Genomic DNA, 24,389 nt, shown 5'->3' with positions numbered 1-24,389 from the left:
GCGAGTTCCCGTGCTTGTGCCACAGAATTATTTACGTAACTTAAAAAAGAGAAGTAGCTGTGAGGATATAACTGGTACAGTTTATAAGGAATGAGGTAGTGGCCCTGGACTCTAAAGGACATTGGGACAGGTAGTGTTCGATAGTGGCAACCTATGGGTATGAGAGATGTCTGTGTATTGAGAGGCGGCAGGCATCCAGGTGTGGGTAGCAGTGATCTAGAGTCTGACGAAAGTGGTTTGTATGTTTCATATGAGAGGCTAGGGAACAAGCAATTTCTTGGAAGTGCTGGCTGACAAAAGCAGAGATTCATTCAATGGGGGCACAGTAACTAGTTACATTGGGGTATACAGAATTGTTGGATACGAGGGTTTTGAGAAGTATATAGAAGGTTGGTTTGCCATCTCATATACCAGCTATGCTGCAACTTCTGCCACCAAATTAGACAAAAAGACAGCTGACTATCCAGTAAGATAACATGCTGCTGAGTACAACAAAAATAATTCAATGGCTGCTTCATAACAATGTGCACAGATTACTTCTGTAGTAGCCATTTTTGGAAAGGCAAAATTTTATGAGTGGCTATCGGCACTCTTACCTCTAAGTGTGTCAGCAATGCCTGTCTTGAGGAGCCATGGGAAGGTATTATGGCAGAACAGCCAATTTGTAGAGTCAATGATGTAATAATGTTTTTGTTTCAATCATGTGGGAATATTAAGTATTTAACATAATAGCAACAACCTCAAGATACCAGGTGCAATAGTGGACAGAACAGATAGAAATCGGTTAGCTCGGAAGCTAGTAGTTTCATTTTCCATTGTTTTCAGTTTACTTGCAACCATAGCTCGGAAGCTAGTAGTTTCATTTTCCATTGTTTTCAGTTTACTTGCAACCAATGTCCTGCAGGGTGTGTGGGTGATTACGCCCTTGTAACACAGTTATACTACTGGAATATGCTACTGCCATCAAGGAAGAAATCAAAGCATGTACAAGGTTTGACAAAGTAATGCCTCCACTTTCGTAACTCTTCAACAGTTGGCAGCATTGTTATGTGGCACATACTGGCTTGTTCCAAACCTCTTCTTTACAGCTCCAGTTGGTGGGAATCCTTAGCACTGAATGGTTGTTGTTACAGTGTAAAGTATGGAACCCCGTGCAGATGGTAGGTCAATGCTATTTAAGGAATGTGCAGTCATTGAATTCTTGACAGCAGAAAGTGTCACCCCTAAAGAGATTCATCAGAGAATGAAACCAGTTGATGGTGATTGTGCTGATGTGAGTACTGTGCTTCATTGCGCAAGTAAGTTTAAAGATGTTGAGGGGGGACCATCTGACCTGTGTGACAAACAGAGTTGGACGTCCTGTGACAGCAACCACCACGTTCACAAAGAAAATGCTGACAGATTGATTCAGGACAATTGTCGTATCTCTCAGAGAGAAATTGCAAGCACAATCGGCATTTCACAAGAACATGTGGGTCACATTATTGCTTTGCTTGGCTATCGGAAGATCTGTGCACAATGGGTACCCCGGATGCTGCCTCATAAAATGAAAGCGCACAGACTTTCAATCTGCCAGGAATTCTTCTCACGTTAAAATAATGAAGGTGACGCCTTTCTCCATTCAACTGTGACAGGAGACGAAACGTGGATAGACAATTATGACAGAACTGTGAGACAGTGGTTGCAGAAACAGAGTGTCAACTACTTCCGCGATGGCTTCAGAAAACTTGTTCATCATTGGCAGAAATGTATCCAATTGGCTGGTGATTATGTGGAAAGGTGAATATTGGTAATTGAAGATCACATTCTGAGGAATATTTCTGCATTTGATTTATTAAAATATTCCCATCCTAACCCAATTAATGAAGATGTAAGCATTATTTTTCATTCAACCTTTGTAGGAATACTTATGGTCTAATGATGATTATGTATTACACAGTTGTCTCACTGCTTTCGTCCACTACCACAAATTCCTTGGAAGTCCACGTGAATGTCCCTCAGTGGCTTAACACTACTCCCATCGGCCTGCACCTGTGGTGAGCTGCATATTTTGAACAGCCATTTGCCTGGCTGACAGCATATCCAGATGCAGCCATTGACCTAATGTACTAGGAAACAAAATTCAACCAACCAGGTGACACTTTTCCACTGATTCCTGGTCTAATCTCTCTCATCCCATGCTAACTGCAAACTTAACCGACAATACTGGCTCGGCATAGGAGTCTTCTGCTGTGGATCCCCATGCTAAATAGTGCTGAACGGTATTCTCTGAAACACTTGTGCCAGCACCAGCACTGTACTCTGTTGTCAGATCTGCCACAGACCACGAACTATCCCAATTTACAGACCAGCCAAGCCTTTGATCACTTTCTGTGATGAGGCTTGGACATCCAAGGCCTTGTCACCTGCTTGTCTTTTCACTGTGCTTCGATTACTTTCTATAGATGCATGTGTACAGCCAACCAGTTTTGCCATTTCCAAAGTGCTTGTTCCCAGGTGCTGGGCCACGACTATTTTTTTTATTTGTCAAAGAAAGTTATTTCAGTGGAATTCCCCATTTGTGGCCTATATCATCACTAGAATGATTCTTCATTCATCTCTACTCTGCTTATGTACTTTCCTTACCATGTTGCACTCACATGCGCATAATGCTACCAGGCAGCTCTCAAGCTCACAGCAGACAGTACACAGAATGTTTTGACCAATCAGAGAATTTTTCTTTTTTTTGTTATGGTTTTAGGGCACAAAACTGCTATGGTCATTAGCTCCCAGTCAGTGACTTACGAAAAGGTTAAAAAAAGCAAACTGGAAACCAGCAGCAATGGGAGCGAAACTAAAGAAGTGGGGAAACTAAAAAAAGGAAAGGGTTGTTTGTCCCCAAAAAAGAGCTTCAAATGACTGACCTCTCACTGACACTAATAAACTCAAGAACACGATGGGCTGACCACGTGTCATCTGCTAAAATGGAAGATATATCAGGTGACAGCTGTAGACGGGCACATAATGGAGTAAAATAGGGGCACTCAAGTAAACGGTGTCTCACCGTCCACAGTTGAGAGCAGTGGGACAAAGCGGGGGAGGATCCCTACTGAAAAGATGTCTATCGCTAAAAAGACAGTGCCCTATCCGAAGTCTAGTTAAAATTACCTCCTCCTGACGAGTTCAAGAGGAAGAGGTCCAAGCACAGGGAAGAGCTTTCACGTCCCGCAATTTATTATTGGGAAGTGTCGACCAATGGGCATGGCATAAAAGAGCAACACAACATAAAACAATCCGTAGATTGGCGAAGGGAACCATGCGAACAGCAGGCTGAAGAAGAGAGACTGCAGCCTTGGCCGCTATGTCGGCCGCCTCATTCCCACGGATACCAACATGTCCTGGGATCCAGAGGTACGCCACAGAGATGGCCCCCAAATGGAGCAAGTGTAGGCAGTCCTGAATCTGGTGGACCAGAGGGTGGACAGAGTAGAGAGCTTCGAGACTGAGGAGACAGCTGAGCGAATCAGAGCATATAATATACTGTATCCGCTGATGGCAACGGATGTATTTGACAGCCTGGAGAACAGTGTAAAGCTCCGCAATAAAAACCGAACACTGGTCGGGATGCCGAAATCTAATATGGGTGTCGCCAACAATATAGGCACTCCAAACACCAAATGTTTTTGAGCCATCAGTGTAAATAAATGGGGCATCCTTCATTTGTGCGCATAGAGCAGCAATTGCCTGACGATAAACAGGAGAAGGGGTACCATCCTTGGGAAACTGACAAAGGTCACGGAGCAGGCAGGTCCGGGGCCGGAGCCAAGGCAGTGCTGTACCCCAAGTTGGCAAGAAAGTTTTAGGAAAGCGGAAGGAAAGAGAACATAGCAGTTGACGGAAGCGGACTCCCGGTGGTAGTATTTTGTTTTGGTTTTAGAGCGCAAAACTGCTATGGTCATTAGCGCCCGGTCCATGACTTAGGAAACAGTAAAAAACCGAAAATGGAAACCAGCAGCAATGGGAACGAAAGTCATAAAATTGGAGAAACTAAAAGCAGAAGGAAGGCTTAAAAATCCACTACAGAAAGGGATTGGTTGTCCCCAAAGAGAGCTTCAAATGACTGACGTCATTTCACTGGCACTGATAAACTTGAGAACGCAGTCGGCTGAGCGCGTGACATCTGCTAAAATTGACGATATGTCAGGCGATAGCTGTAGACGGGAGCGCAACGGATTAAAATAGGGGCACTCAATTAAAAGGTGTCTTACTGTCCACAGCTGGATTAAAATAGGGGCACTCAATTAAAAGGTGTCTTACTGTCCACAGCTGAGAGCAGTGGGGACAGAGTGGGGGAGGATCGCCGCTTAAAAGATGTCGATGGCTAAAAAGACAGTGCCCTATCCGGAGTCTAGTTAAAATTACCTCCTCCCAACGACGCGTTCGGGAGGAAGAGGTCCAAGCAAGCACAAGGAAGAGCTTTCACGTCCCGCAATTTATTATGGGGAAGTGTCGACCAATGCGCGTGCCATAAATGAACACCACGACGACATAAAACGCTCCATAGATCGGCGAAGGGAATCGATTGAATAGCTGGCCGAAGAAGAGAGACTGCAGCCTTGGCTGCAATATCGGCCGCCTCATTTCCACAGATACCAACGTGTCCCGGGAGCCAGAGGAATGCCACCGAGACGCCCCCCCCCCAGGTGGAGCAAGCGCAGACAGTCCTGAATCCGGTGGACCAGAGGGTGCACAGGATAAAGAGCTTGGAGACTGAGGAGAGAGCTGAGAGAATCTGAGCAGATAACGTATTGTATCCGCTGATGGCGGCAGATGTAGTGGACAGCCTGGAGAACAGCGTAAAGCTCCGCAGTATAAACCGAACACTGGTCGGGAAGCCGAAAGTGATTTGGGGTGTCGCCAACAATATAGGCACTCCCTACACCTAACGATGTTTTCGAGCCGTCGGTGTAAATAAATGTGGCGTCCGTCATTTGTGCACATAGAGCAGCAAATGCCCGACGATAAACAAGTGAAGGGGTACCATCCTTGGGAAATCGACAAAGGTCACGGAGCAGGCAGATCCGGGGACAGAGCCAAGGCGGTGCTGTACCCCAAGTTGTCAAGAAGGTTTTAGGAAAGCAGAAGGAAAGAGAATGGAGCAGTTGACGGAAGCGGACTGCCGGTGGTAGTAGGGAGGAGGGTGCGGCCTGCATACCCTAAACCCAAGGAGGCGTCGAAAAAAAAAAAAGGTCATGGGGCGGGTTAGTAGGCATGGAAGACAGATAGCTAGCATAACGACTCAGAAGGACAACTCGCCGACTGGACAGCGGAGGTTCAGCAGTCTCAGCATAAAGGCTTTCCACAGTGCTGGTGTAAAAAAGCTCCAGACGCTAAACGTAATCCATGGTGGTGGACAGAGTCGAGACGACGAAGGATAGATGGCCGAGCAGAGGAGTAAACTATGCTTCCATAGTCCAATTTCAGGCGCACTAAGGAGCGATAGAGGTGGAGAAGGACCATTCAGGACACGGAGGGTGTTTAGGGATCACAGACAGCGAGCCGAAAGATAGGAAAGGTGGGAGGACCAGCACAGTTTTCTGTCAAACATAAGACCCAAGAATTTAGTCACGGCCACGTACAGAAGGTTGACAGGGCCTAGATGTAGGGAAGGCAGAAGAAACTCCATACGACCCCAAAAACTGACACAAACTGTCTTACTGGGAGAAAAGCGGAAGCCGGTTTTGATGCTCCGAGAGAGGAGGCGATCGAGACATCCTTGAAGACATCCTTCAAGAAGGGTGGTCCATTGAGAACTGTCGTAGATCGCAAAATCGTCCACAAAGAGGGAGCCCGAGATATCGGGAAGGAGACAATCCTTAATTGGATTTACGGCAATGGCAAACGGTACAACACTTAGCACGGAGCCCTGGGGTACCCAGTTTTCTTGGGAGAAAGTAAGGGATAAAGTAGTGTTCACCCGCACTTCAAATGTGCGGTCTGTCATAAATTCAAGAAGAAAAAGGGGCAGCCGATCTCGAAAGCACTAAGAGAACAGTGTGCAGAGGATGCCTGTCCTCCAACAGGTATCGTATGCTCTCTCCAGATCAAAAAATATTGCTACTGTTTGGCGTTTCCTGAGAAAATTGTTCATTATGTAAGTGGAAAGAGCAACAAGACGGTCAACAGCAAAACGATGTTTTTGGAAACCGCATTGGGCAGGTGTTAAAAGACTTCGGGACTCCAGCCACTACGCTCCAAAACCTTATATCCACTACTTGTGAGAGAAATAGGGCGATAGCTAGAGGGGAGATGTTTGTCCTTTCCAGGTTTCAGAACAGGAATGATGGACGGTAGCTTCCCGCCACCATCTGGGAAAGTACTGTCTGTCCAAATTTTATTATAAAGGCGAACCAGGTAGCGCAGACTATGGTATGATAAATCGAGCAACATTTGGATGTGGATACCATCCGGTCCTGGGGCGGAAGAGCAAGAAGAAGAGAGTGCGTGTTGGAGTTCCACCATGGAGAAAACAGCATTATAGCTTTCACAATTTTGAGAGGAGAAAGCAAGAGGTCGCACTTCCACTGCACGTTTCTTTGGGAGAAAAGCTGGCGGGTAATTTGAAGAGCTCGAAATCTCAGCAAAGTGTTGACCCAATGAGTTAGAAATTGCGACGGGGTCCACTAAGGTATCATGCGCGACAGTGAGCCCAGAGACCGGGGAGAAACTAGGTACACCAGATAACTATTGAATCAGACTCCAAACTTTCTAGGAGGGAGTGAAGGTGTTAAACGAGCTAGTAAAGAAGTCCCAGCTTGCCTTCTTCCTATCACGGATGATGCGACAGCATCGTGCACGGGACTGCTTATAGCGGATACAGTTGGCCAAAGTAGGATGGTGGCGGTAAACGTGAAGAGCATGTCCCCGTTCACATATTGCGTCACGGCATGCCTCGTTCCACCAAGGAACTGGGGGGCGCTGGGGCAAATCGGAGGTGCGAGGTATTGAACGAACTGCAGCTGTAAGGATAATTTCTGTAATATGAGTGACCTCATTGTCGACACTAGGAAAGTGACGGTAATCGAATGTAGCCAGAGATGAAAGAAGCGTCCAATCAGCTTGGGCAAACTTCCAGCGTCTCGGGCGCATATACGGCAGTTGTGGCTACAATCTAGGGACACATGGAAAGTGGTCACTCGAATGTGTATCAGCAAGACCGAACCATTCAAAGCGCCGAGCTAGCGGAACAATACCGACCAAAAGGTCCAAATGTGAGAAATTTGTCGTGGAGGCAGACAAAAATGTAGGGTCCCCAGTGTTGAGGCAAACAAGATCTGCTTGGTGGAAGACGTCTATCAATAGTGAGCCACGCGGAGATCCCCAATGTGGGTGGTGGGCACTGAAGTCCCCAACCAGCAAATAGGGGGCGGAAGCTGACCAAGAAGATGAAGGAGATCAGCTCTTGCCTCTTACATGATGGAATGTATACAGTACAAAGAGAGAAGGTGTATCCAGAAAGGGAAAGACAGACAGCAACAGCTTGGAAGGAACTGTTTAAGGGAATTGGGTTATAATGGACAGTATCATGGAGAAGAATCACGAGTCCTCCATGTGGTGGAGTGCCATCAACAGAAGGGAGATCAAATCGGACTGACTGAAAATGAGGGAAAACAAAGCGATCGTGGGGACGCAGCTTTATTTCCTGAAGACAGAACATGACCGGCAAGTAGGATTGTAAGAGGATCAACAATTTATCCTGATTGGCTCGAATGTCGCAGATATTCCAATGGATAATGGACATAGGGTGGACAGAAAAGGGAATGTGAGCAAGGTTGCTATCAACTCAACGACTGCTCAGAGCCGGCGGCTGACAGCGTGGAACGACATTCAGCCGAAGGCAGAAGATCCTGATCCATAGGTTGTTCAGGAGCAGCCTCTGCCACCAGCGATCAGCCGGTTGATTGGCCACCAGCAGTGCGCCTTGGCAACACAGACGACAGCCGAGGGTGGTTACTGCCAGGTGGTGCTGTAGATGAGACACGCCGTGGCGGAGAAGGAGAGGAACTGGGTTTCTTATTAGCCTTCTTGGAAACAGGACGTTGAGATGAGGGAGGAATTGATGGTTGTGAAGTCGGGGTACGTAAAAATCTTCACGAGTAGGTTCTTTTTTGGAAATTCGGGTGTCTGATGTTGGGGCTCGTGATTCAGCAGAACCCGATGAAGGGTGAGCCATAGAGTGAGTAGGTGATAGTGGGGAGGTGGAACGGGCAATCTTTGCACTAGCCCATCTGACGACCGTGGCACTAAAGGTGAGATCACAAGTTTGCGTGCCTGCCTCCTTTGTAGGCCTAGGAGAGGCAAGGACAGTGCTGTATTTACTTGTGTGAGGCACAGTGGGCTTTTGGCTGGCAAATAACTTTCGAGCAGCAAAGGTCGACACCTTTTCCTTCACTCTGCCCCATTTTCAAAGACGAACGGCTGATTCAGGAAATCAATCTCTAGAGGAAGCAGAGTGGTCACCCATACAGTTGATGCAACGAGGCGATGGAGGCACCCTCATGGGCATCCTTGCCACATGTAACGCATTTGGCCAGATCGGAACATGACTGGCTGGTATGATTGAACCGTTGACACCAATAGCAACGTGTAGGGTTTAGGATGTAAGGGTGAACGGAAATTATCTCATAGCCCACTTTTATGTTCGATGGAAGTTGAACTCTGTCAAATGTCAAGAAGACAGTACGGCTTGGAACCAAGTCCTCGTCAACCCTTTTCATGACTATGAACAGCCGTTACACCCTGGTCAGACAGGTAGTTATCAATTTTCTTGTCAGACAATCCATTGAGGGAGTGTGTGTAAACCACCCCACGTGATGAATTTAAAGTGCAGTGCACTTCCACCTGGACAGGGAAGGTGTGTAGCAGTGAAGTACGCAACTATTTTTGTGCCTGGAGGGCACTGACTGTTTCTAACAACAAGGTGCCATTTCGTAATTGGGAACAAGACTTTGCAGGACCTGTAATTGTGTTGACACCTTTCTGAATAATGACAGGGTTGACTGTGGAGAAGTCTCTACCTTTGTCCGACCGAGAAACAACAAGGAACTGTAGCACTGATGGAAGAACTGTCCGTGGCTGAGACTCATTTAACTTTTGCTTGTGAGCAGACATAGTAGATGATGAGCAAACCATTGCAGAAGTAGCCCCATGATTACCGGTGTCTCTGATGGTGGGCTCCTTCCATGTGGGGGGCCCTCTGAGGGCACTCCTGCCTTAGGTGATTGTCCACACTTCCCGAGAAACGGACGGAGGGGCCAATTGGCACTTTTGGAAGGTACCAGCTCGGGTAATCATCTGTCCCTGGGCCTGGCCATTACCAGAGGGTACGTACGTGTCCTACCTGGAGCAGGGAATTACGCATTACCCCGTCACCGGCTACACGTGGGAATGCGTGGGTCAGCCTTCAGACACGCACAGGGAGGAACAAAGAAAAGGAAAGGAAAGAAGAGAGGTATCAAACGCCACAGTGGAGAAGAGGGTAAAGGGCAGGAGGGAAGGGCAGAGACTTGCCAGCAGCGAAAGCGAAGAAGGAAGACTGTTTGACAGTTTTAAGCGTCTGTCTCTGGACGTAGGCACTAAAACACCCAGAAGGGGACAAAAGGAAGGGAAGAGGCGGAGGTGAGGGGGAGGGGGGGCGAAGATGGTGGATGGGGAAGGCTGTGGAAAAGGAAGGTATGCAGCCCAGAAAGGAAAGTGGGCCACACTAGCTCGGGGGTCCTGTGCTCACTCAACTACGCGGTCGTCAGCACCCTTACAAAAGTCCCAGTTTTGCCACAGTCCAATTTTTACACAATTCAATCTAGACACTGTCACGATTGATGATGATGATGATGATCATCATCATCATCACAACACAAACACCCAGTCCCCAGGTAGAGAAAATCCCCAACCTGGCCGGGAATCGAATCCGGGACCCCGTGATCCAGAGGCAGCAACGCTAGCCACTTACCACGAGCTGCGGACAGACAATGTCTTTGCATGACAGGTTACACACATCTATGGCACAAAGTCACACACTTTTATTTTCATGAATAAGCTGTGTAGAGCAAGAGAACTGACACCAACTGGTTAATAGCACAGACAACATTGTTGTTGTTTTGACTGACTATGGAAGATCCCGACTTTTTTCCTTTACCACAACTGCCCCTGCACCTCTAGCTAATCTGATACAGTTCATACAATATGATGAATGCAGTGAAGCTGTCGCTACAGCATCAGCTTTAACTAGAATGGATGTCACAAAGTCTCTCCCTAATGCGACCATTACACGAGATTTCCTTTAGTCCTACTACCAGAACATTTTCAAATTTTTCATAAGTTGTTGCTTTGTGGCAGATTGCTTATAAGCTACACTTTCTTCTGCTACTGGTCCAACATTCTGTTTCAGAAACACAATCTTTTGACACTGCCAAACCGTATTTTCCGTGACCCATCAGAGGCATTTGACTGTGCACTGTGCGGTATTCTCCTTGAGAATTTCAAATCCCGGTTGTCACAAGTTTCCCCAAGGGAATTTACCTGATTTCCAAAAGCATTTTAGCATTTTTCCCCAACAACTTTTGATATTGATTGATTAATTAATTGGGAGGGATTATGGAGCCAAATGGCGAGATCATCAGACCCGCAATTCCAAAGTTACTCTCAGAAAAAAAAAAGAGGGTCAGCTAAAAGTGGATGGGTCCAGTCAGGGGATTCAAACTATAAAACAAGGAAGTTAAAACAGGCACAGTAAAAGACATAAAAGGTTAGACCAAATGTAAAAACAGGGAAGAAAAAGAGAGATCTTTCCACAGGATTGGGGGGGTGGGGGGGTCATGGGGTCCCAGACTGAGAAAACATGAAGAGAGGCCCCAACCACAACCACCCTGCCTCTGCTCCAGGAGTAAAGTAAAACCTTATATCTGGAAATAACCACTTTCACAGAGGAAACTGAGTACCAGTTCAACCATCTGCAAATTGTCTGCTAATATTAAAATTAAGGAAGACTATACTCAGCACGAAGGGGACATTCTACCAACATGTGAAATATCATCAGTCTGGCTCCACAACCATACTGTGGCAGCGGTTCATTACACAGGAGGACAAATTGGGTGAGCCTGGTATGACCAATGTGTAGATGGCCTAAACCAGTGGACTCCTTACGAGAGGAGCAGAAAGAAGAGCACCAAAGCGCAGCAGTCTCCTTGAGTACGCGGAATTTATTACTGAGACCAGGAGTGCACCAAACATCATTCCATTTTCAGGCAAAGAGAGATTTGACATAGATCTGCATATCCACAGCTCGAGTCATGAAAGAGAATGGAGCACGAGTATCAGCTTATCTAGCCAAACAGTCAGCCCGTTCATTCAGTGGGATACCCATGAATTGGGACTCGGAGAAAGAGAACCCAGCAGGCAGCATGGCTAAGGAAGAAGAGAAGGTCATGGAAAGCAGAGACCAAAGGATGACGAGAGTAGCAGGCTGCTCAATGAGTAGGTACATATTAGTGGAAGGAGGCCTGTGTAACAAAATGGAGGGCCTTGGTAATGGCTAGCAGCTCTACTGTGAACACACTACATGATTACATCAATAAATCGTGTTCTAAGCCAGTAGGAGATGTGAAAGCATATCCTGCTTTATTTATTGTCTTAGAGCCATCAGTGTAGAAGATGGTAGCCCCTGGAACTCTGCAAGGATGGAATGTACAAGACGCTGGAAGACCATAGGGGCGACAGACCTTAAGACACTAGAATAGGTCGGTCCAAATCCATGGTCTAAGCACCATCCAAGAGCGGGTGTGAGACGAAATACATGGGCGCATTTCAGTGAATGGAGATCCAACAGAGGGAGGTGAGGTGCATTCCAACCGGCAATCCCCGCCCCGTGGGCAGTGATCAGGAGGGAGGCTTACCTCGCTTGCAAAGAGGACAGGGTACATGGGGTGGTCAGGGAATCTGCGAATGGTGATGCATAAAAAAACCAAGAGTTGGCTTCACCGTATTTGTAGAGGGGGAGAATCCTCGCTTCTGTGAGGAGACTGTCAAATGGGGTAGTGAGAAAGGCCCCAATAGCTAGACGCACCCCACAATGCTGAACAGGATCCAGTATTTTCAGTGTGGAAAAAGCAGCTGACTCGTAAACCTGACTTCCATAATCTAGGCTGGACAAGACCAGAGCACTGTAAAGATGGAGAGGAGTAGCATGGTCTGCATCCCAAGATGTGTTGGCCAGGAGGTGGAGTGCATTAAGCTTCTGCAGCATGTAGTCTTCAGGCAGCAAATATGGGTTAACCACATCAGCTTTTAATACAATAATAAATAAATTAAAAAGAAAAAAGGCTCAGGAAATGGGACTGTGCTGTAATATCTTGAAGCTGGTACTATGAATGACAATAATGCATAATCTGCATGTTCGAAGCTATGGGAGACAGCCCATGCAAAGGTCCGTTGGATGGCACCTTGGAGCCGGCACTCAGCAGACGCTACCAAGTGGGAATTGCACCAGGTGAAAAACTCATTGACATGCCGGGGTAACCTTAGTGCCAACAGAGGTTACAAGCCCATTGATGGCTGTGAGGAAGAGTGTGACACTTAATACAGAACTCTGTGGGATACCATTATCCTGAATCTGAGGGGGTGCTGAGTGAAGTGCCAATGGACTCCTGAAGAGCTGGTGGTGGTGGGACAACACACACACACACACACACACACACACACACACACACGAAAACAGAAGGTGGCCACAAAAGCCCCAGTCACAGAGTGTAACTAAAATGTGAAGGTACCAAACCATGTCATACACCTTATGTAGGTCAAAGAAGACTGCGACAAGGTGCCGAGCGTTAGTAAAAGCCAGTAAGATTGCAGTTTCGAATCTGAGTAAATGGTCAGTTGGGGATCATCCTTCTCAGAAGTCACACTGATACAGAGAAAGGCCTTGAGATTCAAGTACTCAACATAATCTGAAGATAACGATCCTCTCAAGCAATTTACAAAGTACGTTTGTCAGGCCAATTGGCCAGTAGCTGTCGAGAGGCTTAAGAATGAGGCTAGCTATACTGTTTCGCCACTGTAAGGGGAAAGCTTCCGTGAGCCAAATGTGGTTGAAGACCCTGAGTATGCATTGCCTTCGTGTAATATGAAAATGTTGGATCAGGTGGCTGTGGATGGAATCTGGGCCAGCCTGGGGCCATGTCACGTGAAGAGGAAGAGCCTGCAAGAATTCCCATTCAGCGAAGGGTTCAGTTTGTTGAGGGTTGAAACAGAAAGAGGTCCGTTCAACTCAGAGTTTCTGTCAGAGAAAGGTGGCAGGATAGGGAGATAATGACAAATTCTGTCACAAAGTTTGTCACGAGGTGTTCTGCAAGGACCAATGGATCAGCAGACAGAGCACCTTGGAGGATAAACCCCTGGACAGTTGACTGTCACTGGTGGCCCAGAAGGCTACAGAGCTCGGACCAAATCTATGATGAAAAGCCGTACGTCCCCAGGGAGGAAACATAGCGCTCCCAGCATTCCTTTGTACTCTGCTTAATAAGGTAGTGAGCCTTAGCATGGAGACGCTTAAAACTGAGGAGGTTGTTTAGTGAAGGGTGTTATTTAAATCGTTGCAGCACCTGTCGGTGGGCAGAAAGACCCTGCACGACCGCATCAATGGCAGTTCAAGAGAGAGGTGGCGAAGTGCACAGCAGACATATATAAAGATCAATTGGCCCTGCAGGCGGCAGGGGAATGAAAGGATCACTGGAAAGTGGTCACCGTCACAAAGATCGCGGAGTGACCAATGTAGGCAAGCCAAGAGAGCAGGGGAGAGACTGTGAGATAGAGAGCAGTAAAGGTTCCATGGGTGGCGCTGAAGTTGGTAGGGAAACTGTCACTAAGGAGATACAAATCAAAGTCTGCAGTAAGCTGCTCAAGTAGAAGACCCCTACCCAACAAAGTGGCAATCTCCTACAGGGGTGGTGCGCATTGAAGTCGCCAAGGAGGAGATACGGAGGCAAGAGTTTCTGTATTAAGGTAGACAGTTCAACATAAGGAAGTGGCCTACCTGGAGGGAGGTAGACATTGCAAACGGTGATTGCCGCAGTCATCTGCACTCTAACTGCTATCGCTTCCAGGTGGGTATGAAGAGGGATCCAGTCACTAATGACATTAGTGTGAACCGAAGTGCGGGTCCCTCCAGAAGCTATCCCGGGGCAGGCACGGTTCTGACAGAACACTCAATATCACGAAACTTTAGAGAATGGTCATCACGAAAGTAAGTTTCTTGAAGAGCAAGACAGAACGAAGAGTAGAAGGAAGCAAGGGGTTACATTTCCCGGGGGTGGCGATAATATCCGTTGCGATTCCACTGGATTATTGTGTGGTGAGAGACTAGGTGAGACATAATGAAGCTGAGGGGATGTTAAGTCACTTGGTTGGTGGTCTTCGCCAATGAGGATGGGGGTGACAAGCATAAAAACTGGGTCCGATTCAGGATGAGGTGGAAGGGCCAAACCCTCCAGGTAGCTGGGGAAGAATTGTCATTTGACTTGCACCACTTCTTGTCCTCATCCTCTTCCTCCTCCCTTGGAAGGAAGGAGGGAGGGAGGAGGCGTTATCAGTAAGGGGATAGGCGGCTAGTGTCAGGATCAGAGAGAGTGAGTGGCTTTGGGGCCCTTTGAGTGCAGATCTCTCCTCCGAGGGTGCAAGCTTCCTGTCCTGAGAATGCTGGGGAGGGGTGTTCCGATACGGAGCCCCATCCCTAGCAGGAACCAGGGAAGAAGAGGTTTTCCTTGTCCGAGGAGGAGGAAGAATTCCAGGAGGGGAAGAGACAAGAGCTGCCGAGGGTGAGGAAACGGAAGGGGGGGCCAGGATGGTGGTAGTGGGGAGGGGTGAGGAGGGTAAGGCGTAACTGACGCATAGGTGGAGGAGAGATTTACAGGGTGAAGTCTGTCAAATTTCTTCCGAGCTTCAAAGTAGCTGCGATGGTCAAGGGTCTTTATTTTCTGAATTCTTTCTTCCTTCATGTACACTGGACACTCCAGTGAGTGGGGAGAATGGAGACGAGCAGTTTACACAGTAAGGCGGTGGGGCGTAACAGCTCCCAACATGAAGATGGCAGCCACAGTCACCACAGATGAGAGTGTCATCGCATCATGAGGACAAGTGGCTGAACTTGAGGCAATGGAAGCAATGCAAGGGAGGTGGAATGTATGGTTTCACATTGCATCTGTACACGATTACCTTGACTTTCTTGGCCAGGGTATCCCCCTCAAATGCCATGATGAAAGTGCTGTGTCTACACCATGGTCCTTAAGGCCTTTCTGGACATGCTGGATGAAATGAACACCATGTCGCTCCAGATTAGCCATAAGTTCATCAAACTCGAGGAGGTGTCTATGGAAAATTACATCCTGAGTGACCTGTGAGGAGCAATAGTCAAGGGAGTTGTTTCCTAAATGGTCGCAGGCACAGAGAGAGACTGGCTGACTGGCAGAAGTTGTCTTCATAAGGAGAGAGCCAGAGCTAACATTGCTTAATGACTCAACTTCACCGAACTTTTCCTCAGTATGTTCCACAAAGAAAAGGGGTTTAGTGGAGGCAAAAGTCTCCCTGTTGGTCCCAGTACAGACTAGGAACCGTAGAAAGGGTCTCGCCCCAAGCCAACACATCTCGCCCTCCTCCCAGGGTGTATCCAAGGAGTGTATGGCTGGAAAAGCAGGAACAGGAACTGAGAACTATGTACAGGAAGAGATGCAGCTGCAGTAGAACAGCCAGAGAGTTTAACACTTTTCATGTGCCAAACGTTGGCCCTGTTACCACCCACTTCAAGAAGTTGCTTGTCTTGTGGGCACCACACAGCCACAGCAACGACCACCTGGCACTACGGTTGCTGCCAGGGTTGGAGTCCTGGTCCAGCCCACAGCTTTAATCCGCAAGGAAGTTTCAGATCCTACCCTTAATGTCTTACAGTTATACTGACATTAAGCAAGAGTAAGTAATCAAGACTAATTAATATTCAGAAAAGAAAGATACGACATGCCACTTACCCGTCATTCTCGCAGTCCACAAGGTAAACAATCTGAGCCTTGATTGCCGTTATTGCATTCCAGGTGGCTTCGAGCACCTCGTGGCTGGTATGGGCGTCTGCGAGCCAAGCTAGGGCCGCCCGGTACACTTGTGCGGCCGCCTGCACCACACGCTTCTGGACCTGAGCGCTCCCGTCCTGCAGCAGCAACAACAGGCTCGGCGCCACGCGTGGCAGCACATTCGAATCCTTTTTCCTAAAACAATAACATCACCTTGTCAAACAGTGCCTTAAAGAGGCATGTGCAGTGGCCAGCTTCACATTAACACCCACATAAATTTTGTTAGGAGGTGTCCTGCCCATTAGGTAGGTCCACCACTGCAAGTTCAGCAGTCTCAAAGTTATCCATGTTTCCCGCCACCTTTCCATAGCTGCTTGTGATACATTTACCTTGATGTCAATTAACCCCTCTTCCTTCCCTTTGTTCTACCAGAAAACCCCGATGTCGCCAAAAGCTTGTATACTTAATACCTTTTGAATGTGTGTCCTCCTGCCGCTGCTTGGGTAGTACCCTCTCTCATCTATCCACTTACATTATATTTCTTAAGGTCAGAAATTTTCGGAGCTCTTTTTGGTGCAAAAGATTTGCAAAAAATGGTTGAAATGGCTCTGAGCACTATGGGACTTAACTTCTGAGGTCATCAGTCCCCTAGAACTTAGAACTACTTAAACCTAACTAACCTAAGGACATCACACACAACCGTGCCCGAGGCAGGATTCGAACCTGCGACCATAGCAGCAGCACGGTTCCAGACTGAAGCGCCTAGAACCGCTTGGCCACTTTGGCCGGCAAACATTTGCAAACCATAACCATAAGTAGACAAGTGCTTAGCATGCAAACCTGCCAATCTTGCGGAAATATTCTGCATTTATTAACAAACATTACATTATAGTTTTATTCAATAAAGATAAACTTTTGTTTTTATTTAACGTTTGTATGAAAAATTAAAATTCATACTCACATGTACAATGCCTTATTGTAAAATGAAACAATAGTATTAAATTTTCTACTTGACTTTTGCTTTTATTGTACCACATTTTAACAAAAGAAGATCCACTTTTGGTTTATGCATCCTTGTCTGCTGCAAAATAAAACAACGGGAGATCCAGATTGGAGCAACAATAATAATATTACAAAAAGGATAGCTCTTGCACACACGCGACCCCCCTAGCGGGTAAAATAACTAATGATGACGAAAGTAGAGATAATATTAAATACAGGCCAGCAATCGTGAGGAAAGCTATGAAAAAGAGAAATTTCTTAAAAGTGATTTTAAATGTAAATGTTAGGAAGTCTTTCTTTAAGGCTTTTCTCTGAGTATAGCCTTTTACTAAAGTGAAATGTGGTTGCTAAAGAGTGCTTTTGAAATGTGGTGCTATGGTAGAAGCTGAGGATTAGACGGGTAGATCCAATAACTAACGAGGAATTGATTTGAACTGCGAAGAAATGAAATTTATGGCACAAACCACAACCTGACTGAAGGGTGGGATCAGGTGAAAGGGCAAATCTTGAGGCAAAAAGGAACTGTTAGTTAGGAGGAAGAAGGTCGGGTAGAGAGTGGAGATGAAGAGGCTTGCACAAGATAAGACTAGTTTGGAGTGTGACACTAGTCTTCAGAACAAATAAATAAATAAAATAGTCTTAACTACTGGAGGACCCCAATTGGCTCTTGGTTCTGTAGGAACACCCCAAAACTTTAGCACCAAACAGTATAGATGATAAAACAGGATCTGAACAAGAAAAGTAATCTGAGATAAGAAACAAATGGCCTCAAATGAACATATCAAACAAGATGACAGAGTGAATGAACAATGCATCTGAATCATGTCTGCAACCTGTGTATGTTTCACAATGTACTACTGCCTGCTGCATTATTTGTTACTGGAACTCACTAGAAGCAGCACAATATCTTGGATGGAGAGTCATCAACAGCAATAGAAGTAACTTCTGACGTGTTCCCAGGGAAGTGTGTCGAGTACTTGTTGTTTGTGTTTAATATAAAATACCTGGTAAGCAATAATAAAAGATACTTCGGACATTTTGCAGATACAGTGTCTATAACAAAGTACTGTCTGGCGAGAAAAAACTACAGAAATATCATGTCATTATAAGATTTTGAAGTGTTGGAACAATTGACAACTTCCCTTAAATATACAAAAATGCAAAATTATGCACATGGCAAAATGTAATCAGTATCATATGACTACAATATCAATGAGTCACAATAACAATGTGGCAGCTCTCAGAAAGTCATGAGTTTAGCTCTTTGACTGCTTTGGATGAGTTAACTCTATGCTCCACCAAATATGATGACTATTATGCCAACATGATTCCAGATGTACAGCGCAGGAAATGATGGCATCACGTGCAACTGTCCACCAACTATAAAATCCAATAACTTGAGAATGATATGAGATTGTTCTGCTCTCAACTTTAAATAATATTTTTGTACCATGTGTACGTTTAATACACAGCACTGACTCAGCTCAAATCAACCAAATGCAAAGTTTACGCTATGTGTCTTTACCTCTACAAATTCTCTAAAATTTCATGCAATACTTCACTTAATTTGTTGCAGCACATTAACTATGATGAACAACAAAAGTAATTAATTCCTTTATCAAGTAAAAATATTAGACTGTAAGATGTGCAAAAATAATGTTCTTCACTGAAAAATTTTCTTAGAATTGGATAAGTATTTCATTGCGGCCAGAACGCCGTATCACTGCACAGGTAGCAGTGCTGGGCAAGCAGTACAGCAACAAAGAAGTGACTCTGAACATAATGTAGAGAGCACACCTGCAGCAGTCAAAGAGTTAATAATCTGTATGGATATGGATTGGAATTAACACACAGGCTCAGTTACATATAAGATAGATGGGTAGCAGCCTTTGATTCTTCATCAGGAGGAGACCGTTTACAAAATATTTCTGTCGACAGTTTTAGATTACTACCAGAGCGTGAGAAACCTAAACCAAATAAGGTATACTGAACGGCTACAAAGAAGGGCAATAGAAATGGTAACACGACAATGCCACAGGAAAGTTGAGAAATATGAATTGGCAGAATCTTTAACACGGGCACAAATTATCCCATAAAGACATGCTTACAAAACTAAAAATATTCTTCAGCTCTTCCCATATCACTAGTGCATAATCTGCAATGATAATTACAGTAACTCCAACATGCACAGAGGCATCATTCTGCCAGTGCTCCATATGCAACTGGAATATGTGGTGCCACGATAAGTACCCTCTGCCACGAACTTCACAGTGGTTTGTAGAGCATGCGTTTTGATGTAGGAACTAGGTGAGAAATCCATTACATGTTATATAATTCTCTACAAAGCTACATCCTGGGCTATTTTTGAAGCATTACTTTTACCTAAACAATTTCCTACATTGCTTTCCAACTATTCCACATGGAAAACTAATCAAAAACAGATTTCTGCCTTACTCCCACTCCCCCTCGCACTTTTCTCGGAGTTTACAGGGGATCTAACAAGTTTAAAGCGGATGTCCCACATACTCGTAAAGTGATGTACAAAATGCACTTTTGACAATCAGCTGCTTTTTTTTTTTAATTTAAAACCCAAATATCAACAGTTTCAGTCAAAGACCATCTTCATGGATTAAAGTCACATGTGCCATTACTTAAAAAAATGGCCACGTACCATATGTAGAGCATGTCATGAATGCCAGTATACCACACAGCTGCTTTAACCCTAATCTGCGAAGATAGTCTGTGAATGAAAAAGGTCAATATTTACGTTAAAATGAAAAGCAGCTGATGGTCAAACATGCATTTTATACATTACATGGCTGCTATTAATAGTCACCTTCCAAAAATGTTTAAAGTAAAGTAAAACTGCAGAAAATTTAAACTCTAGATCAAAATCAGACTCCATCCACATAAGACTGACAAATCCAAAGATCTTTTATCAGATGGCCTCTCCCAAAGCTGTAAGAAGTGAATGAAGTGTTTAACTAGAGCTTAGCATGTCAGTAAAATACACGTGAGTGATGATAAGTTTTCTGCAAACTTTTATAACACTAACTCAGGAAACAAGAATAGATATAACGTAATGAAGACAAGAAAATCTCTCTAATCTACATTAACTTTTTCCACTTTGTCATATAAGCATAAATTTAAAACTTTAAAAAGAAAAAGGAAAGAAATTTGTATATGAGAAAGTGAATGTCAGCAATGCCACTATTTCTCCATAGTAGCAAAACTGCAAATTACAAATTACTACTTTCTGGTTGATTCGTAAACAAATACAGTGTCATCTAGTAGTACCTTCTCATCAAATGATGGTGCGAGTTTATGAATGGGAAGTGATTTTAGTCATCTATCTACATCTGCATCTATACCCTGCAAACCGACGTGAAGTTCACGGCAGACTGTCTGTCCCATTGTACCTGTTATTAGGGCTTCTTCCTGTTCGATTCATATACAGAGTAGGGGAAGAATGACTGAATGCCTCTGTGCTCGCTGTAACTATTCTGAATTTATGTTCACGATCCCCATGTGGTGTTAGTATATTTCTAGAGCCCTCGTTTAGAGCTGGTCCTTGAAACATTGTTAGAAGACTCTCTTGGGATAGTTTCACCTCTCTTCAGGAGTCTGTTGGTACAGTTTCTTTAGTATCTCCGTGACACTCTCCCACGGATCAATCAAATCTGTGACCATTCGTGCTGCCTTTCTCTGTACATATTCAATGTCCCCCGTTAGTCCTATTTAGTATATGTCCCACATACTTTGACAATAATTTGAAATAGGTTGCACTAGTGAGTTGTAAGCAATCTCCTTTGTAGACTGATTCCATTTCCCAGTATTCTACCAATAAACTAAAGTCTACCGCCTCTTTTACTTCTGACTGAGCCTATGTTATCATTCCATTTCTTATCCCTACAAAGTACAAGTTAGACGATTCCTGCTGTGACCCACAGATATTATATTCATTAGCGCTTTTTTTTTTTTTTTTTTTTTTTTTTTTTGGGGGGGGGGGCGGGGGCGGGGGGGGGGGATGCACAGTTCTACATTTTTGAGTGTTGTCAGTCTTCGAAATCTTATCACGGTCATTGATATACAACATTAACAGCTAGGGTCGCAACACACTTTCCTGGGGCACATCTGCAGGTACTTCTACATCTAAGGATGACTCTACATCCACGATATCATGCTGCATCCTCCCTACCAAAACGTTCTCAATCCAGTCACATATAATCATACTTTGACAATAAGCGTAGGTGTGGTACAGAATCAAATGCTTTTCAGTAATCAAGAAAGCTGTACAACTATCTTACTGGCTTGATAGAAAGCTTTCAGAACATTGTATGAGGAAAGTGCAAGTTCGGTTTCACATGATCAATGTTTTCAAAAGCCATGCTGGTTGGCTTGAAGGAGGTCATTCAGTTCGAGATACCTCAAGTCAAGATTTCAGAGGAAGCTGAGAGACAAAAATTTTATATTTATTTAATTTTTCGCCCTGAAAACATCCAATACCTGGGAAGACTGAACAATCTTCATAACCTAAATAGTGTGCAAAGTTCCATCATGCACAAAGCAAGACATTCAAATATAGCTAAGAAAAATAAAAAAATTAGTGCCAGTAACTACTTTCAATATCTTTAATACTTTCTAATTCATTATTTCATTAACATATAAAAAAATTACGCACACAACACAAACACCGGTAGTGTCACATTAACTCTTAATTCGAGATGAAATTTATTAATTTATTATTATTACAAGCTGCAACAATTATTCCTAGCTGAACGTAGCCTGAAACTACAGGGATGATGTTTGGTTTGTGAGGTGCTCAACTGCGCACTCATCAGCACCCGTACAAAGTCCCAATTCTTGCACAGTCCAATCTAGCCACTATCACGAATGATCATGAAGATGATGATGACACAAACTACAGGGAGCTAACACAATGTAAACAATTTGTGACAGTGGTTTTAAGTGATTCGTATGTCCTAGGGTGGCAAGCTACGGTCACAGGTAAGAATATATCTGACAACATATACTTTCACATGCAATTTAACATATGGAAATACGAGACTCACACTGCTTCCTCTATAATTCCAACGACGAGTCTTCTAACATCACTATTCCGATCGCTTTGGAAGGCGATCACCTCGTCCAGGAAGCTGTTCAGTAAGCCTGGCTCTTTTTTTACTATAATTTCCTGTACTTTCGACAGTATTTCCGTTTTAGTAGTGGTCTCTGACGTCACAGACGCCTCATTTAGCCAATCAACAATCTGAAACAATGTCAACACAGGTTAATTTTGCTACTCACTACTCACATTTGGATGGGTACATGAACACCAATTCATGTCATCACAGATCTTTTCTCGCGATTTCTTTATTATTAAAGCTCGATAATTTATTGAATTTGTTCCAATCACATTAGGGGCACCTCGTCTAACAATCAAAGCTTCACAATTCTTTGACAATTACGGAAATTCGCGATACGAAGGGATAAACTGGAACAAAAATTCCTTATAGTTCAAAATATGTGTCAAAACAACATTCGTAAGGTGCGGGACCTTCGAAGTCTGGCAAGCAACATGCTCTGTTTGACAACAGACGTAAGCAGTCAAACTGTCTGGCGCATTGGCCGTCAATCAAAATTTAAGCTGAACACGTTGGACATAGTTTTTGTTAGACAGACATGCCAAACTAAGCGACACATTGCTGAATAACCCGACTAACACGCAAAATCTGACGTATTGTTTGATCGTTTACGAGTGTCTTTTACTACCTTATTATAAGATGACCCATCTTCTTCTGTCGCAGTATCATCTCTTCCCTCAATATCTTGAAGCGACATTGTAACTTTGTAAATGAAACGGAACACCCAGTTTTAAAATTAAGATATTATTGCTGACTTTTAAAGATAGATAGCCACACAGCTGCAGGTGTGGGTTTGTGCTGCATTTATTTAGCTTCAATCAATGATGTATAAACGCTGAAGACATTTCACTTTATCCTCTCAGATTTAAATCAAATGTAATTTGTTTTTAGGGAGCCTACAATATCTGAAGCAATGATATTTTATATCTTTTTTATTTGCTATCAACGAGTGAATGTTTCATTTCGATGCATAAGTTTATGTGTAGTGAATCGAAAGAAGTTGAGAGAATGAGTTCGATATCTCTCTGGTTCAATTTTCATCTCTTAAAATTGAGCGCTTTGGAAATGTTACTCATTTGTCAATAGAATATGTTTATGTTTTCGTGAACTAGAAACACTATCCTGACTAGTGACTATAGTATATCTCGGACACAGGCTGTCGTTGTTCTGTTAATGATGAATTTGTAGTTAGAAAAGAAAAAAAAAATCGGATAGATGTTTACAGACATGGATGGAGAGAAAAAGGTAGAATTAAAACCAAAATCGTAAATTGAACTTATATATTTTCTTCGCTGCTATGCATGTAGAGAAATTCTGTTTTCTCAGAGTACACCACCTAACCTGGATACGCCAGGGAAACAGAAGCTGTGGAGTTGGCTTAACAAAAATCTAAAAATTGAAATGACTGATGGAAGAGTTTTGGTTGGCGTCTTTCTATGTACAGACCGAGACGGTAACGTAATTCTTGGCTCGTGCAGCGAATATCTGAAACCTGAAGGTAATAGCCCCAAAAAAGCAATTGAGTAATTTACGAGTGCTCAATTACACCCAACTAAAAAGAATTGAATTTTTCAGATACTGTAAATATGGACGAGCCACGAGTGCTAGGTTTGGTGATGGTGCCAGGTCGTCATATAATATCAATTTGCCTAGATGACGTTACGAAATTTGCTCAGGACATAATGTGAAATTACACGAAGGTCAAGTGATAGTAGAAACGGACGTCTTTTTCTCGTCCAAACGGTGTTTATATGTTTTCATGTTTGTGTGTATATTTGTCAACGTAAATATATTCATTATTGATATAAATCGATCATTTGTTAGTGCTGTGGTAAAACCTTAAAACTATATAATGTGGTAAACCGTGGAATAATGTAAACCATTTATATTAAATAAGGCATACCATTTATATTACTGCCGCACATCAAATATAACTGTAACAAACCTTTGTATGACATAAGACAGTTGCAAACAGGAATTGTATGAGGTACATTGATTCAAATTCTCTGTGTAAAGATTAGCTCATCTATTCTCACAATAAATGTTATATAGAATTTTGCATTGTTATCTTATTGTTTGTTGATGGTTTACATCGTATTTGTGTTTGGAACAAACATACAACAAAATATTTATCTGTGTTACATTAGTTGCAATG

General features: G+C 44.1%; 2 protein-coding genes across 2 annotated transcripts in view; one reads left to right on the top strand and one right to left on the bottom strand.

The window, feature by feature from the left end:
* The window catches only part of LOC124550920 (symplekin), a 119,464-nt gene extending 96,423 nt beyond the window's left edge, over positions 1-23,041 (bottom strand). The window contains exons 1-3 of the mRNA XM_047125717.1: positions 22,863-23,041; positions 22,163-22,359; positions 16,050-16,283 (exon numbers count right to left, since the gene is read on the bottom strand). Coding sequence (XP_046981673.1) covers positions 16,050-16,283; positions 22,163-22,359; positions 22,863-22,931 — 500 coding nt within the window. The 5' untranslated portion in view covers positions 22,932-23,041. The remainder of the gene's footprint in view (positions 1-16,049; positions 16,284-22,162; positions 22,360-22,862) is intronic.
* Positions 23,042-23,313: 272 nt separating this feature from the next.
* Positions 23,314-24,043, top strand: LOC124551084 (N-alpha-acetyltransferase 38, NatC auxiliary subunit). Its single transcript, XM_047126010.1, has 3 exons — positions 23,314-23,479; positions 23,561-23,732; positions 23,810-24,043. The coding sequence occupies exons 1-3, from the start codon at positions 23,450-23,452 to the stop codon at positions 23,920-23,922; spliced, it is 315 nt and encodes a 104-aa protein (XP_046981966.1). The 5' UTR covers positions 23,314-23,449; the 3' UTR covers positions 23,923-24,043.
* The last annotated feature ends 346 nt before the right edge of the window (positions 24,044-24,389 follow it).

This window comes from Schistocerca americana, chromosome 9 (assembly GCF_021461395.2).
Source record: "Schistocerca americana isolate TAMUIC-IGC-003095 chromosome 9, iqSchAmer2.1, whole genome shotgun sequence".
Classification (NCBI taxonomy): Eukaryota; Metazoa; Arthropoda; class Insecta; order Orthoptera; family Acrididae; genus Schistocerca; species Schistocerca americana.
The sequence above is the reverse complement of the archived record's forward strand: the minus strand, read 5'-3'. Positions and strand labels throughout refer to the sequence as shown.